This window comes from Carlito syrichta, unplaced genomic scaffold (assembly GCF_000164805.1).
Source record: "Carlito syrichta isolate Samal-C Ts95f unplaced genomic scaffold, Tarsius_syrichta-2.0.1 Scaffold305633, whole genome shotgun sequence".
NCBI classification, from domain to species: Eukaryota; Metazoa; Chordata; class Mammalia; order Primates; family Tarsiidae; genus Carlito; species Carlito syrichta.
In genome coordinates, this window is record NW_007249729.1 from 397,908 (window position 1) to 416,752 (window position 18,845).

Here is an 18,845-nt window from a genome sequence, read left to right on the forward strand (position 1 = left end):
TGAGTGAAACTAGCACTCATTTGTTCAACAGGCACACTGTGACAGCATTTAAGAAAACATCATACTTACAGCTATACAATCACACAGGGAGATGTCTGAGAAGACACTGTGAATAAGTGTTTCTTATTCACAGGATCTGGATGGATATTCTTTCTTTGTACATTTATATATTGTTTGCTATGTGTGTGTGTTCAAATGCTGTATGTCACTGAAAACCAAAAACACCCGGAGAGTTTAAAAATATATATATTGTTAGAGGCAAAGTCAAGAGAAATGAACGTATATAGTACCTTAAACGGTTGGTGTAGGTATCAACGCAGGTCTTCATTTTGGCTAATAATGTACCAACAGACGTTTGACACTCTGACTGTTCTTCTTCCTCTTCCCCATTCTCTGTTGAAAGAGGCAACAGTAGGGGCACCATGGACGTACAAGAAGCAATGGCCCGGAGCAATTCCAGCAGAGCCCGATAGAGTGGCACATGTCTCGCCATGTCCAGAACTATAAGGAGGGGGGGAAAGCACAAGGTGAGAATGTGTGCAGTACAAAAGTCCATGGCAATGTAGCTTTTACCTGGATCCTAAGGTTACAGCTGAGTCTTGAACAACACGCATTTGAGCTGCAAGGGCCCACTTCCATGTAGAATTTCTCTTGCATCTGCCACTTGAGACAGCAAGACCAACCATCCTCTTCCTCCTTCTCTCTCCCCCACCCCCCAGCATGAAGACGAGGGGGATGAAGCCCTTCATGATGATCCACTTCCACTTAATAAGTGGGAAATACATTTTCTCTTCCTTATGATTTCCTTGGCAACATTTTCTCTTCTCTAGCTCACCTTATTATAAGAATACAGTACATAATACATACAATATCAAAATGCATATCAAGAGACTGTTGATGTTATCAGTAAGGCTTCCAAGTCAACAGCAGGCTACTGGTAGTTAAGTTTTGGGAAAGTAACGTTATATAGGGATTTTTGACTGTGTGGGGGGTTGGCAACACTAACCCCCCCCCCCCGTTGTTCAAGGGACAAATTAATTAGTACATAGACTAACGCAACAGAAGCCTATGTGGCACCAATGTTCAAAGTATAATAATGGTCACTTTTGAAAACCATAAAATGGATAAGGTACTGAGTTGGACAAAGAACAAGAAATGTTAACTAAATAGCTAGTTATATTATATAGAGAGATGATTAAAGAGTCAGATAATATATTATAGCAATAAATACATTTATTAGTATAAAGTGGAAATATATTCTTAATTAAATTATAACGATGAAGTCATTATATCTTACATAAAAAGAAAGACAGCATTGCAGTTTATCAAGAGTCTATTTCAACAAACCACCTTCCTTGTAGCCAAAAAGAAAATGTTGATTATACTAACTTTCAATTACTAGCCATAAGTCAAATGGAATTTTTTCTTTAAATTGCATATGTAAGAATGGGTTCATTACTCTAGGAGCATATATTGCTTCTAAGGCTTGTACGATGTTTTGTCAGTTTGCATGGCCGTATCACAACTGGAATTTACTTTTGTGAATCATGTGACCTAAGGCCCTGACACCCTTTTCCCTTTTCCAATAAGTTACTGAACAACAACCATTCTACAAGAAGAGGACCCAAAGAAAACCCAGAATTATCTTTTAGAGGGCAGCCCTCTTGTACTACAGACTTCCCACACTTGGTTAGTTTTCTAGGAACCCATCAGCATCATTGTACCAGCTAGCGTTGCTGTGAGAGGCTGCAATCAACCTCAGTGATTGAGGGGGATTTACAAGTACCCTGACCAAACCACGCTGAGTGTTTGGCAGTTTTAGACTAAAAACAGTATGAACCTTGTACCCTACCCTCACTGTACACCCAATCTCATACCGAGCAACTCTTTTGTTTCCCTACATAAAAAAAGTCCTCAAAGGGAAATGTTTTGCTGATGTGGAAGAGGTGAAACAAAAAAGCAGCAGAAGCACTGAAAATCATCAAAATTGACGAGTTAAAAAATTTCGGAACAGTGGAAAAGATGCCTTGATAGGTGCACTGCATCACGGGGAGGACTCTGAAGGAAACTGAAGTTTAAACACGAAAGCATTACAGAGAGAAGCACATGATGCCATACACTTAGTGTGTGTTGGATTTTAAAAACATGAGATGCTCAGCAGGGTCTAACCTCCTCTTTCCACCAATTACAAGGTACATGGTTTTTGCTTTTGAGAAATTAATGGATGCAAAGTATCCCACTGTAAGAACAGAGCATGCTTGGTTAGTAAGAGAGCTTGAAATATTGCACAAAGCATATGAGAACCCAATCTTCCTTGCTGGCATGAGAGTGAGGAGCTCCACAGATCTGCTCTCCGGTGAGACTGGTAAATATTCTTCAAAGGCAAAGCAATTTAAAGTCTCTGGAAATGGTGCTAAGCGCATAAAGCAAGTGAAGAAATATTTACTTAAAAAAACTCAAGCCGGGCTCAGTGGCTCAGCCTGTAATCCCGCGCCTTTGGGAGGCTGAGGTGAGTGGACTGCCTGAGCCCACGGGTTCAAGACCCGCCTGGGCAACTTGATGAGACCTCATCTCTACGATAAATCAAAAAATCAGTCGGGCGTGGTAGCACATGCCTGTAATTCTGGCTACTTGGAAGGCTGAGGAAGAAGGATCACCGGAGCCCAGCAGGTGGAGGCTGCAGTGGCCGGGAGAGGCCACTGCACTCCAGTCTGGGCGACAGGGTGAGACTCCAACTCAAAAAAAAAAAAAGAAAAAAAAAAGAAAATCTGAAACTCGGTTAGAAAAGCAAAAGCCTATGGTATCTGAACCAAGATGCTGATCCATGCCTCCCCAAGTTGAGCTCGGGGGAAAGAAAATCCACCCCACCGGTTCCAGGCAGGAACCAGGGCCCCTCTCCCCAGAGCTTCAAGGTGGGCGCTGCTGTGGCTAAGGTGGAGCCAAGCGTGGCTGAGAAGACAACGCTTCCTTCTCCTACTCAGTCCCCTCTCATGGGATAGAGGATCTGAATAGGTATTTCTCCAGAAAAGATACACAAAGAGCCAATGAGCATAGGAAAAGATGCTTGGCATCATTAGCAGGGAAATGCAAAGCAAGACCACAGTGAAACACCATCTCACACTCACTAAGAAGGTTGAAATTTAAAAAGTCAGATTGGCTGGGTGCGGTGGCTCAGGCCTCTAATCTCAGCACTTTGGGTGGCCAAGGAGAGAGAATTGCTTGAGCCCAAGAGTTCAAGACCAGCCTGGGCAACATATCAAGACGTTGCCTCTACCAAAAAAGAAAAGAAAAGAAAAGTCAGTTAATAACTTAGAGGTATCATGTGACCCAGCAATTCCACTCCTATGTATGTGCCCAAAGGACTAAAAGCAGGAACATCAATAGGTATTTGTATGCCAATGTTCACAGACACATTTTTATAATAGCCACAGTACAGACAACCTAAGTGTCCACCAACTGACAGAAATGCGGTATGTATCCATATAATGGAAATATTATTTAGTCCTAAAAAGTTATCAGGCACTGATACATGCAACAACACTGGCGAACCCTGAACATATGTGAGTGAAAAAAAGATAATTAATAAGATCACATATTATACGATTCCATTTATACAAAATGCTCAGAAAGGACAATTCTACACAGACAGAAAGTAGACCACTGGCTGCTCAGGGCTGGGGGGCAGAAGCTTAAGGGTATGGAGGTTCTTCCTGAGGTGATAAAAAGGGCTCTAAAATAAACTGTGTGCCAGCTGTACGCAACTGAGAATATGATAAAAATCAAGGAATTGTATACTTTAAATGGAAATTGTAGGATATATAAACTGTCTCTCATTAAAGCTGTCACTAATTTTTTTTTTCTTTTTAGTTAAGCACTCGTTCACATACGTTTGCTCCTTTCAATACTGGAGTATTTATTTTCTTCAACTGCTCTTATAGCACTACACTGTATGTGAGTAAAAGCAAATGTGTTTTAAAAACATTTTACAATCATGCTTAATTTTCAAATATATGAAAACAGAGACGTGAATGCACAATCATACAGCCTCTTTCAATCTGGGATTGGCGAAAGAATGAAGCCTTAGGAAAGTCTTCCCTATTCCACAGAAGTTTCGAATGGTTTCCATTTCTACATGTAAGTAGTTGAAAGATTAAAATTGATGGTGATATAAATGTGGCCAGAAAGCCAAAGATTTCTACCTGCACTGCGTTACAAGCTCATTTACCAAGTCATGCACATACCTCTCTTGTCAAGCCTCTGCCATGTAGCATACAGAGAGAATGAGAACAGCACAAGTGCCCCAATCAAAACTCCAGCAAGTTACTTTGTGGTTACCGATCAAGTGATTAAGGTCATACAGAAAGGCAAAATACCTAGAATAGCCAACACAATACTGAAGATCAATAAACTCAGAGAACTGATACAATGTGACTATAAAGTTATAACAATTAGGACAACATGGTACTAGTGAAAGAACAGACAAGTAGACTAATGGAACAAGGAGGGGGGAGGTACCTGTACATGAATGTTTATAGTAGTTTTATTCTTAACTGCCCCGAACTGGAAGCAACCATGATGTCCTTCAAGAGGTAAATGAATAAACAAATTTGTAAATCAATAAAGTCAGTAATAAAAAGAAATGAGCCATCAAGCCATGAAAACACACAGAGGAAAGTTAAATGTATATACTAAATTGAAGAAGTCAATCTGAAAAGGCTGCATAGTGCATGATTCCTACCATGTGACCTTCTGGAAAAGGCACACCTCTGACAGTAGGATGAACAGTGGTTGCCAGAGGCTTGAGGGCAGGGAAGGGGGTGAGGGATGAAAAGGATACCAGGGCAGGGAGGACTTCGGCATGTCCCTTAATGGTACAGTACAGGACACCGTGCATTTGTCAAACCGCACTGAACTGTACAACACAGAGCAAACTCTAATTTAAACTACAAATTTTAGCTAAAAATAACATATCACTATAAGTTCATTAAGTATAACACATGTGCCACACTAACGCAAGTCGTGAATAAGAGAAACTGCAGGTAGGAATTGTCTCTATGGGAATTTCGTGCCATCAGCTCCATTTCCTGTAAATCTAAAAGTGCATTAAAAAATAAAGTTCATTAATTAAAAACCTGTATGAAGTAAAATTATAGTTTTGAGAGAAAATTATATAAGAACACAAGCAACACAAGAGGACATGCTGATTTTTTAAAAAGTTAAATGGCTGTGACATTATCAAGTGCAAGAAAAAACACAAAACGACAAACCTCCTCTAGATTATACAAATAACGGTGAGGATAGTCTAAATTCAGTAAGGAAAGAGGGGGTTACCACAAATCTGTAAGCACATATGTTTACTAACTTCAAATTTTTAAAATTTGGAAATAATTAATGCTTCATATAAACACAAAAGATAATCCCAGAAATGACTAAAAAAAGGCTGATTTTTAAAAAAGACTAGAATACAATTTATGACTGAAAAAGTCCAAATAAAATATTAATAACATTGGCTGGGTGCAGTGGCTCACGTCTGTGACCCCAGCACTTTGGGAGGCCGAGGTGAGAGAACTGCCTGAGCCCAGGGTTTTGAGACCAGCTTGGGCAACTTGGTGAGACCTCATCTCTACAATAAATCCAAGAAAAAAAAAAAAACTAGCCGGGCGTGGTAGCACATGGCTGTAGTTCCGGCTACTCGGAAGGCTGAGGCGGAAGGATCGCCGGAGCCCAGCAGGTCGAGGCTGCGGTGGCCGGGAGCGGCCACTGCACTCCAGTCTGGGTGACAGAGTGAGACTCCAACTCAAAAAAAAAAAAAAAATAATAATAATAAAATTACATTAAATTATTTCAAATTTAATAATTAACAAATATTAATTAGAAAATATAATACTCACAAGTCAATTTATAAAGCACAAGGTGTTATATTAAAAGAAATGACAGGATATGGGTACATTCTACTCACATGTAAGTATATGGGCACAGAAAAATAAGATAGCTCTTCTAAAGTAAATGAAACATGGTATTTCCTTTTATTCTACTGTGCTGACAGTGGGAGAGGCCAACTGAGAAGCTTGCGTTACACAAACAGAAAATCCTCTGTTCATCAGGAAGAACGGAGACAAAGTCATGGAAACAGGTAATTAGCACTGGCCAATAAGGTTGGGAATAGTCCAAACAATATGAGAAACAAAACTGTGTGTCTAGTTTACAAAGAACTTAAAACAAGTTTCATTACAGAGTCACTTCTTAAAATATCTTAAAATAGCAAGTTTCTGCATTTTAAACTAAAAATATCAAGTTTTAGGTCAGGCGTGGCGGCTCATGCCTATAATTCTAGCACTTTTGAAGGCCGAGGTTAAGAGGATTGCCTGAGCCCACAGGTTTGAGACCAGCCTGGGCAACTTGGCGAGACCTCATCTCTACAATAAATCAAGAAAAATTAGCTGGGTGTGGTAGTGCACACCTGTAGTTCCAGCTACTTGGAAAGCTGAGGTGAAGGACTGCCTGAGCCCAGCAGGTCAAGATTGTCATGGCCATGAGCATACCATTGCATTCCAGCTTGGGTGACAGAGTGAGACTCTGACTCAAAAAAAAAAAAAAAAAAAAAAAAATCAAGTCTTTGTATTTAGGCATTTTTCTTCACAACAATTAGTTACATAAACAAGTATGTTCATCTTTAAGTTAAATTCTATTAATGTAAGATTTTAGGGGATCTGGCAATATGCTTATGTCTAGAAACTAGCGCATGACTATATCTAATTTTAGATTACTAGTGCTTTGTCTTAAAGATTCTGAATTCTCCCAAAGAAGGGAACTTGGAAAACTTAGGGAGAGCTAAGCTATGCGCTCCTCTTAAGACATGTACTTAAAATGAACATGTATGGATGGTCAGTGAGCACCCACATGAATGGACAAATTTCACAAACCCTTAATGAAACTTGCTTGCTGGAGTACAAAACAGCACACCAGCTGTTTCTTTCTTGAATCCCTTAAATTCTGCTTCATCAGGAAGCCCTGGGTATCTTTCAATGTAGCACCTTGCCACACTTCCGCTGTGCCTGTCTGACACTGTCACGCACTGCCGTGTCTGCAAGTGGGACTTGCAGCTCCTTCCCTCAGCAAGTGCCAAGTGCATGTGGAATCGGCGTCACAGCTTACCACTACACAAGCAAAGACATTTTCCTTCCAAAGCTCAGATGTGCCTGCTTAATGAATCATACAAGGTGTGCAGACTAGCTTGGAAACATCTACAACGGCTACAGATGCAGGTGTGGGATATTATTAAAAATATGCCAATAAATAAATTTTTTCCCATTTTTAAAGTAGTGGCTCGCACTAGGTAGAGGAACAACATGTTTCTGCACTTAGAACTACAACATTTCAAAGGGGGAAATATCTTCAAACAGCTGAAAAGAAACAGAGCAGTGTCAAGATTCAGCAAAAAGAAAATACATAGCCGGGCTCGGTGGCTCAGCCTGTAATCCTGCGCCTTTGGGAGGCTGAGGTGAATGGACTGCCTGAGCCCATGGGTTTGAGACCCGCCTGGGCAACTTGGCGAGACCTCATCTCTACAATAAATAAAAATGAGCCGGGCGTGGTAACACACGCCTGTAGTTCCAGCTACTTGGATGGCTGAGGTGGAAGGATCGCTGGAGCCCAGCAGGTTGAGGCTGCGGTGGCTGGGAGTGGCCACTGCACTCCAGTCTGGGTGACAGAGTGAGACTCCAAATCAAAAAAAAAAAAGAAGAAAATACATAAGAAATAAGCATCAGCATTTTTTTTTGCAAAATATGTGATTCAGCACATATAAAAAGCTAAAAATAAGTCTGAGCTAAAAATGGGAGCTAGTTCTTATTTGTAGAGGCTATTAATATATACCAAGTAATTACAGTGAAATTGACCACGGATTATAAATAGAGAAGACCCAGCCCCTCAGGAGATACTAAAAACATTTGCCGTCTTAAACATGAAGTTTGTCCAGGTTTTGTTCACTTCTTTTTCTCTGAGTGTAAACAGAAGCTCTCCATGAAGAGAAAAGGTTCGTTCGTTACCACTGTGGACTATATATTCATTTGATAACAAAGTATTCCTCATGAATTTCCCTTTTAATTATCTTAAGACTCCAATATTTAGTAACTCCATTATTTTAAACTGAAATATGTGATGGTGTTTAATCAGGGAAAATAAGTATTTTATTAAAATATACATGTATATACACACATATATACACACATACATGAATATATATATGTAATATGTATACATACATACACATGCTTAGCTACAATTTCAATGTTTTTTCAAAATATAAGCAAAGTAGAATTAATTTCAGTACTAGAATAATCTAAAGATAATGATACAATAATCACCTAATCTTCAAAGGAAAAATTATCTTAAATCCCCAGTCTGTCCAATCCCCAAAAATGGTTGCTTTAAAAAGAGGTCAATGTTCCAAACTCATCAAATTGTCTTCGTAAGCATGCACATCATTTTGGCATATCAATCATATCACAACAAAGCTGTAAGAAAAATTCCTATACTTATGGGTAAATGATCATTATACTTACCTGACCAACTGCAGTTTACATTACATTTTAGCTTAGTTAGATATATATGGAGGCTTTTAAAAATAAAGTTACAGCTACTAGATATAAAATATATAAATAGCAGCATCTACCATCTATATTTTCATTTTATTTTTTATTATCCTGTCCAACTGTTAAATCACAAGATTTAAAATTCTATTAAAATACACCCATTTTTATCATCTTCCTGCATGCTCACAGACTAAAGCAGAACTGAACATTAAAAATTATGCAGGAAATTAACAGGTACATTTCCTAGTTCAGGTTAATATAACAGGTGCATTTCCTAGTTCCCTACGTAGCTCAAAGTTACCTTTTCTGGGGATTTGTTTATAGTTGTTTTCTTTTTCTCTAGATAAAGAGATATTCTGGGAAAACGAGTACTTCTGTCATCATGATAGCAAAAGATGTAAAGAAGCAAGAGAGAAAGAAAAAGAAGAATCTATCTTGACCATGCTAGGCATAATTGGAACAGTACTTAACCTTTTGGTGATTGTTTTTATGTATTTCTACACCATACTCTGATGGTCTCTTTCAAGGGACTGCATTCAGGGTAAAGCCTGGCGCTAACAATGATGATTTCTAAGACTGTCCTTTAGAAAATCTGTTTCCAAAAGATTATGACTAACATTCCAGGGTTCTATCTTGCCCTAACAGCAGTGACTATACAGTACTTCCAGCTAAGGAATCAAGTTGTAACATGACGGGCAGGCAAAATTTAACTTTTCTTTTTTTGTTTGTTTTTGAGTTGGGGTCACTCTATTACCCAGACTGGAGTGCAGTGGCACACACACAGCCACCACAGTCTCACATTGCTGGGCTCCAGCGATCCCTCTGCCTCAGCCTTCCAATTAGCTAGAACTATAGGAGTGAGCCACCACACCCAGCTAATGTTTTGATTTATTATAGAGATGAGGTCTCGTCAAGTTGCCCAGGCTGGTCTCAAACCCCTGGACTCAGGCAATCCTCTCGCCTCCATCTTCCAAAGTGCTGGGATGAAAGGCTTGAGCCACCATGCCCAGTTAAAATTTAACTTTTCACAGAGAAAAAACTAGGAAGAATAAAGCAATGGAAGTGGACAATAAAGATCTACTGCCTGAAAACATACAAAAGCAAAATTTTTGCATTTTTCTAAGAGTGCATGTTAAATATATATTAATCACAATCAATTTGCATTTAGATTTGTTTTACTTAAGCTCCTAATAATCTGCCTGAATACATGAAAGAAAAATTGAGTCAGTATGTGAAAGAAGACTAAGAAAGAATTACAGAAACAAGGAGCTGAGTACCACATGTTTTCATCATAAGTAGACCCCAAATATTAATCATAACACTATAAGAAAAAGATTGGCAGTAGCTGGAAACTGCCGGGGGGACAGGTGGGGGGCAGGGAGCTGCACATACTATCAATAAGGGTACCTGATCTCAAGGCGAAGTGGGGTCCAAAGGGAGACCCAAAGTTTACTTGTACAACGACCACTTATCTACCTAATCCATAATTGTACCCTACATCTTTAAAATACAAATAAGAATAAAAGAAAGTATTAAGGAAAACAAAGTTCTAGTTAGCAGAAACAAACATTAAATACTTTCTAAACTTTCTTGGAATTGTATTTAATATCTCAAAAGAAATGAAAGCTTTGTCACAATCTTTTGATAGTTAAGCAACTGTAAATATAAGACTACATAGAAAAATTAAGCCTTACTAGAAAATGCAACTTTCCTGTTCCAATAAAGTGTTGATAAATTTCAGTAACACAAAATATAAGAATGTCACCCTAAAGTACAAAAACCTCACCTCAATTTAATTAATACTATCTGTTTTGGGCATGTTAATTTGAGTGGACTAAAAATCTAACATGACAAATAAATTCATTATTCAAATTTTTTTTTTTTTTGAGTTGGAGTCTCACTCTGTCGCCCAGGTTGGAGTGCAGTGGCACACTCACGGCCACCCCAGTGTCAACCTCCTGGGCTCAGGCAATCCTTCTGCCTCAGCCTTCCAAGTAGCCAGAACTACATGCGCGCACTACCATGCCCGGCTAATTTTTTGATTTATTTGTAGAGATGAAGTCTCGCCAAGTTGCTCAGGTTGTTCTAAAACCCGTGGGCTCAGGCAATCTCCTTACCTCAGCCTTCCAAAGTGTTGGGATTACAGGCTTGAGCCACCATACCCGGTCCAAATACTTAATTTTCAATGCAAGAATTAATCTATTCTTACTTTGCACCCTACACTATTGAAACACAGTAATCAAAGATTCCTATAAAAATTATCTGTAAATTATAATCCCTTAAAATAATTAAAAGGCAAACATATGACAAATATGTTTTGCCCAGTAAACTAATTTATTCAAAGGATAGTTACATTTTTAGTACATATCTAGTTATTACAGCTATAAATCCTCCCAAGTCCTAAACTGTATTTTCTGCTCTAGGAGTTCAACAGTTGTAGAGATTATACTTGAACAAAATACAGTTGTTTTTTTTTAAGCCTGAAATAAACATTGAATACAGTAAATATAAATTTTTTTCCCTAGAATAATCTTAAGCATTCATTTAAAAGCAACAGTAAATAAACCACACTACTCTTTGATATTATACATTTAAAAAGACAAAACATTGCTCTGTCATCAAGACATCACCGTTATCTGTCCATTAAAAACCTTGTTCCTAGCTGTTCTGTTGTAGAACTATGACGTTAATCTGTAATTAGAAATACTACGTCATGTACAGGTGCTACAGAGAAAACATCAATGAGTAATTTTATACTAATACTTTGACACAGTTTTTGAACCTAAGGATTAATACACAATTTGTCATCTTCCTTTCAATTGTTCCATTCTTGAATTTATTCAAATAATACTCCTCAAACAAGTCTCAGTCAAAAGTCTGCTTCAGGGATTCATGCCAACCCTGTATTACATTGGCAGTTAAGGCAGCTACCAGCCCAAGGGAATTATACACAAGAAGATGCCCATCACAGAGTCAAAGAGTTTGGCAGAAGATCAAAGTGTGGATGTTTTCCATACATGTCAGAGCTAGCTTCCTCTACGCTGAAGGGTATCCTACTAACGACAGGCAGATATACAGATAGATAGAGAGGGACAAACTTTCACAGTTTCTCACATAAATCCAGCTTAATGATTGTTAAACCCAGCTTAATGATTGATTTGGTCTTTTTAAAAGCATTCCATGATATACCATAAAAACATCTAAGATACATAATATTTAATCACATAATGGCAATAAAACTGGCAATAATAAATTTGGAAACAAACACAACTAACTCTGAAAATGGTACAAAAAAGAAATGGAGTTGTTTCATAAAAGAAATGGAGACATGATTAATCTGGCAGGTAGTTAAGCAGAAACTGATTAAGAAAGTTTTTAATGTAACTGAGCTCCATCATGAGGAGTGACAACAATGTAAGCTTAGGTACATTGACAACTTACAGGAAAGAAAGGACTTTACTTTGGGTTATCAAGGATGGTGTCCCTCAAGTGTTGCAGATATAAAGTAATGCTTTCTTTACCCTTACAAATCAATGCAAATCAAGGCAACTAAAAACCCATCTATATTTTAATTTAAGCAACCTCCTCTCCCCTTATAAGAATTACAAGTAACAATTATTTAACAGAGAGTGATTTATGTATCAATGTTATTTTCACATAGGATGTCCTTGACAAAAATTAAAATTCTAAATAGAAGGAATTAACATTTGTTAATGAGCACTTATGGTCTAGACACTGAGTGGCCATTAACATGTTCAAAATTTTGACACTCATACTCTTTTTAAGAATGAATGGCACAGAGGCCCTGACAATATCTTGTTAGTGAACAATATAGAGAAATAAGTATGTTAAATATGGACAAGTATTTCCAATTTTATCTGTGCCGTTTAGCTAATTCTCAAAAGAATTAAAGTCATATTATAACACAATTTGGGAGTGGCATGCTACTCTACTTACTAGAAGGATCTTTAATTCTACCCATTTCAAACAGAATTTTTATTACAACAGCACAAAGAAATAGATTATAATAATTTAATTATTATAATCACCACCAGGAAAGCTCTAAATAAGGACATGCAGTTAAGTACCATGTATTATGACAGTTCAATAATCTTAAATTATTTATTTCTCAGGAAATGTGTATCAACAAAATAAGAATAGTAATTATTTCCATAAATAACAAAATTACAGGTTTTCTATTGGCATCAAATTGTCCTTTGCACATAACAGCACTAACACATTTCCTAAGCACTCAAAAAGTAGACCCTCTGGAATTGGGTGCCTTGTGACAGCTAGATGACTAGGTTTCTGGCCACACAGCCACTCTGAAGTGACTATTAGGTAGTAACCGCTGAATTTAATAAATGTCATCAGATTTAAAGTAACACAATTGCATAACAACAAAACCAACCTGATTCTAAAATATACTCATGAAACTAAACTTAAATACTGACTTTTTCAGGAACACATCCAAAGACAACAAAGGAGACAAGATTTAAACACACAAAATACAGTGTGAGGAAAATCACACGGTACATCACAGCTTACAGGGATGAGTTTTGTGGCACCATAGCTTACAAACTGCCAAACCCGTATCAGAGAAATGAAACAATGTCAGTCCTACTATGTGCCATGACTTAGTTAAGACAGCATGGTCAGGAGCTCATAAATTTTCCCACCAAAGTAGTCCTGGGCTTGCCCAGTCATTTCTACCTTCTTCCAGCATATCACACGTATTCATCTTTCTCCCACACTGATAAAATCCATGTACATCTTGCTTTTTAATGTTAAAGTCAGTGAGTTTCATAACCACTATGCTGCTGCCAAACAACTAAAGTTGGGCAACTGAATACATTGCTCTAGATTTCAATTTCTCATTTGTTCTTCCCACTAAGTTCAGGGCTAGTAATTTAATGTGGAGACATAGCATGCCATTTTCTGAAAAAAGGAACATGCCATTTTCCAAAGTGGGAATGAGGATCTCAAAAACAACATTCCACCTGTTAACTTTAACGTTCAAAAATTACCAAATATTCCCAACAATAAAACAGCATCTCCATCTAGTGGCCAGTGGGGGTAACTGCAGACTCAACAACAGCATAAATGTTTGTGACAGTGGCTAGAGGAATAATGATCCTGATCTACTCCAACACCATTAGACAAGTGGAAGCCAGAACGCTGAGAAAGAAATGAAAATGAACATGTAACTTGCATAAAGATTTCCCTGTCTAGGACACCAACAGATATCGTTATCTTAGCATAAAAAAACTAAACATGCCAAGCTTCACAACTGATTTTAACGAACTGGAATCGGCTGTTAATCTTTGATAAATCTGATTAATTTAGCCTAAATATGAAGATCTATATTGTTGCTGTGATGTCACCAATACTTTCTTTAAATGTCTCCACTAATTTACATATAACAGAATTCTAAATTTTCTTCTTCACCCATTCCCAGGTCTACAAAAGAGCCAATTATATGAAAATGTTATTGCAGGAAAGTTACTAATTAAGTCATTAAAAATTCACAAAGATAAAATATAAGGAATTATCTTAACAATACCAAATACATAAAGTTCTAGATACATAAATGTTCCTAACAGCATTTAATAATTTTAAATTTTACAAATTAAACTTAATCTAAAACTAATAAATCGGTTAAATAATGGTGTAGCCATTATTACATAAGTAAAAAGGTTGCTAGAGAATTATTTAATGACTAACTATAATATACTTAATGATTAAATCACAAAATACAGACAGTGGTCATCTCTGGTGAAAGGGTGAAGAGTGTCCTTTCCCTTAAGGAACTTGTATGCTCCTTCTATCCTGGTAACAATTTTGCAACTGACAATATTCTCTTTTTACCTCTGATGCAAAGATGTTCAGAGCTAGAACTGAAAATCAATTTTATGTGCAATTACTGGTGATCTTAATGGCCAGAAGACTATTATCTTATAGAGCATTTAGGCTAATTTTTAAACTTCTGTCATAATAAAATAGACTTTAACAACCTGCTACACAGCGAGCTCTTTACTGTGAGAACTTAGTTTTAGTAGTGTTTAATGAATACTATATAGATAAATGAAAAAACTGGGAAATAAACTTTAGATAAATTTTTCTAAAACAGGAATTTTACTAAGTGCAAGGAAGACAGGCTAATTTTTTCAGACTTTAAAATGCCATTTAAAAATTTAAGTATCAATATTTTAACCCTAACTAATTACTTATTTTACTCTATTATTATTATTATTATTTTAGAGACAGGGTCTGGCTCTGTGGCCCAAGCTGAATGAAGTGTGGTGTCCTCCTAACTCAGATGCCCAAGTAGTTGGATTTACAGGTATGTGCCACCATGCCTGGCCAGTAACAAACTATACAAATAACTTATACTTACTTATATAATATCAGACTATATTTTCCTGAAAAACAATCTATATCTAGAATATTCTACATGGCCATGTCATTTTGTCATTCTGACCTTTTGTTTCCATATACTAAAGGTCAGAATACATCACTAACTCCACAATAATTTTCTCTGATCACTAAAAATGTCATTCAGGAGGTATGCTCCCACCATCTAGCCTACTTAATTAAATCATTTTATATTAATCTATCTTACAGTAAAGTATTTCAAGATAAAATTTGTTACTACATTCAAATATAAATGTTATCAATTAAAATTATATCATTGGACAAGGTACCAGATTCAAGCACTTTTTTTTTTTTTTTTGAGTTGGAGTCTCACTCTGTTGCCCAGACTGGAATGCAGTGGTCGCTTCCGGTCACCGCAATCTCGACTGCTGGGCTCCGGCAATCCTTCTGCCTCAGCCTTCCGAGTAACCAGAATTACAGGCACACGCTACCACGACCGGCTGATTTTTGATTTATTGTAGAGATGAGGTCTCGCCAAGTTGCCCAGGCGGGTCTTGAATCTGCGGGCTCAGGCAATCCACTCACCTCAGCCTCCCGAGGCACAGGATTACAGGCTGAGCCACCGAGCCCGGCTTCAAGCACGTTTAAAGTCTGGGAAAATTTCTTTTTTCTAGGAAAATTCTAAGTCAAAAAGGTCAAATTTTAACATCACATAAATTTCTAAAATAGTTCCAAGATACAGTATCTAGGTCTCTGCAAGTAGTGAGCCATTGTGCCCAGGTAATTTTTAAATTTTATTTGTAGAGATGGGTCTCACTATGTTGCCCAGGCTGGTCTTGACTCCTATTCCAACTCCTGGCTCAAGTAATCCTCTTGCCTTGGCTTCCCACAGTGCTGAGATTAAAGGCCTAGCTCAAATATTTTACTTAATCAAAAAATACATTCTGCCCTGAACATCTACTTTTTAAATAAAGACCAATCTGATGTAGCAAACAGGTCAATCTTTAAAAAAGAAAAATCAATTTTAAAAGATCTTTAAAAAAAGAAATCAATGTAGCCTGAATAACATAGCAAGCCTCTCACCTCTACAAAAGAAGATGATAATAATAAAATCAGCCAGGTGTGGTGGCATATGCCTGCAGCCCTAGCTACATAGGAGGTGAAGTGGGAGGATGGCTTGTGCCCAGGAGGGCGAGGCTGCAGTGAGCTACAATTGCCACTAAACTCTAGCCCAAGTGACAGAGATCCTGTCTCTAAAAAAGGAAATTAAAAATAAGTAAATGAATAAATAAGATCTAAAATCTGTATCCCCTCAATACTTTTATGAAGGAGTTTGAGATAGACTGGGAGATAGTGTTTTTGAAGCACGACAATCTCCATGACAGTAGGGAATACAGGAAGTAAACTCTTCTCAAATACAAATACCTTCCCAACCGTCCAACTGTGAGTCTGAGCTGCTACCAATCAGAGACGCCTTCAAGACCCACTCCCACGGTTTCCCTTATCCATTCTTCCTCAATATAAACACATGAAGTGCACATATGTTTATTTTCATGAATAAGAATATAAATACAGAGATAAGAATGAGAGTAGGACAGTTGAAAATAAAAAATAATTCTAAAGATCATGGTTAAAAGAAGTAAACGTTAAATGTTTCTTTTGGCAATGTCTATACATTTCTGAGACTCTAGAGAAAACACAAAACTTTCTATTCTTAGGACTGACTGAGAAAACAACACATTTCTTGGATGACAACTCCACAACCAAGAAAATAATAAACCAGTTTCAATCAATAATCAGTTGCACGCTGGCAAAATATCTAGAGTACTTTCACGATTAAATTCTTAAGAATTAATCATGTTATCAAGTACTTACAGACTTGAATGACTTATGTACCTGACTCTTCAAAAATAACTACTACCTGCAACTTTATAGTGCTTGACAAAAACATTAAAAATCCACAGATGTCCAACCATGTTCAGATCAGAATATGGACATGAAGTTGTTAGCCTTTGTCTTATCACTTCCAGTTACTGGTTACTAAAGAAAGGAATGTTCTTTTTCACAGATGAAGATAAAGGAATAATCAAAACTATTATTCTGTGTTCTAGGATAAGTGGTGACATAGGATAGAATTAAGGGCACCAAAAATAACTACATATTTCCAGAATAATTTCAAAAGAATAAGTTCATCAAATATTCCAACTGAACCATGTTGTTTAAACTAATAACGATACAATAAGTAAACTGATTCACCTAAAGAGACATTTCGGAGGATCGACTGCTTACCCGAGTCATTTCGCAGATATGACGACATGGCTGGGATGAGGCAGGACTGACTGAGGAGCTCCAGAAGGACGGAGGGAAGGGCGTGGCTGTTCTGCCCTCGACTCTCCTGAGATGCCTGGACCTCACCATTCACCGCACCACTCGCAGGGTTTATGTAACTGGCAAGAACCTGAGAATAAAAAGTGCTAAACGAGATTAGATCTGAGTTTCACAAACTTCAAAGGCCTACATTTTATGTTAGACATTCAACTGGAATATTGACGACATATTTTCTACTTAAATCAGTAAATGCCTCACACTATATATGTTCTGAAAGCTAGATATTTTTGTTCAGGTTTTCAAAAGAGAAGAATCTGTCTGCTTGAGAGTATTACTTACGAAGGGTGGTACACTGTATACGACTAGACATACAAAAGCAATCTACCTAAGAACACAAACTTAAAAACTCAGTAGCAACACTGATATTATTGATCATATTTCATTGCATAGATTCAGCTCACAGTCTGAAGGTGATAAAATCTTAGGACTTTGTACTAGAACGAGCAGTATTATTTTAGAATGCCGGAAGACCATGCTCAAAGATGTGACCACCTTCAATTGGTCGACACAAGAACTAGAGCTAAACTTTTCACTCAGCATTTCCCCTTCTCATTTCTGTGGTACAAAGACTTTTTCTTCTGCTTGGCTTGCCTGATTCTATAAAAGTTACAAAACAACGTAAGAAACAAAAATGTAAATAAACAGTTTTTTTTAAAAAGAGAGTCTAGATACAACACATTAAGATGAAAAGATGGCTGTAAGAAGGAATAAGGGGATAATTTCATCCCTGCTACTATCTTCTCAGTGAATAAATATAGGGTTACAAGCATGCAAGAGCAATCTCTGTTCAGGGTTATCTTAGATGGGAACAGGGGCCACAAGTGGGCATAAATGTAGCTGAGGATGAGTCAGATCAGTCATCAATATTAAAAAATCATTACAAATACAAAAGCAACTAATTCCGATCACTGACAATATACCTGCAGAAGACAGGTGACATGTTCCTCTTCCAGCCTTTGCTTAGTTAAGGCTTGTTCCACATCCCAGCCAGAAGCCGTAGAGCCCGTTCCAAAGCCAGTTCCCTTGGCCCAATACAGTTGCTGTTCTTCCGTTGATGTAGGGTGATGAGCGCTCGACACCTGCGGCTAACAGACACAAAAAACAAGCACGTGCTATGATTTGGTTTTATTTATCTTCAAAAATATCTATCACTGGGAATGTAAGCTGGTTCAGCTACTATGGAAAACAGTTTGATTTTTACTCAAAAAACTGAACATAGAATTAGTAAATGACCCAGCAGCTCCACTCCTAGGTATATGCTCAAAAACAGATAAACATACACACATGTTCACAGCAGCACTATTCAAAACAGTCAAAAGATGAAGACAGACCAAATGCCAACCAGGGAATAAATAAATGCATAAACAATGCAATGGATTATTTATTCAGCCTTAACAAGAAATGAATTATTGACGTGTGCTGTTTCAGCAGTCCCCAACCTTTTTTGGCATCAGGGACTGGTTTCTTGGAAGACAATTTTTCCACAGA

At 37.5% G+C, this 18,845-nt stretch overlaps 1 protein-coding gene across 1 annotated transcript in view; it reads right to left on the minus strand.

Annotated features, from left to right (window-relative positions):
- The window catches only part of BIRC6 (baculoviral IAP repeat containing 6), a 165,619-nt gene that overhangs the window by 52,098 nt on the left and 94,676 nt on the right, over positions 1-18,845 (minus strand). The window contains exons 53-55 of the mRNA XM_021714362.1: positions 18,278-18,442; positions 17,259-17,427; positions 291-501 (exon numbers count right to left, since the gene is read on the minus strand). Of these exons, the coding sequence (XP_021570037.1) occupies positions 291-501; positions 17,259-17,427; positions 18,278-18,442 (545 nt within the window). The remainder of the gene's footprint in view (positions 1-290; positions 502-17,258; positions 17,428-18,277; positions 18,443-18,845) is intronic.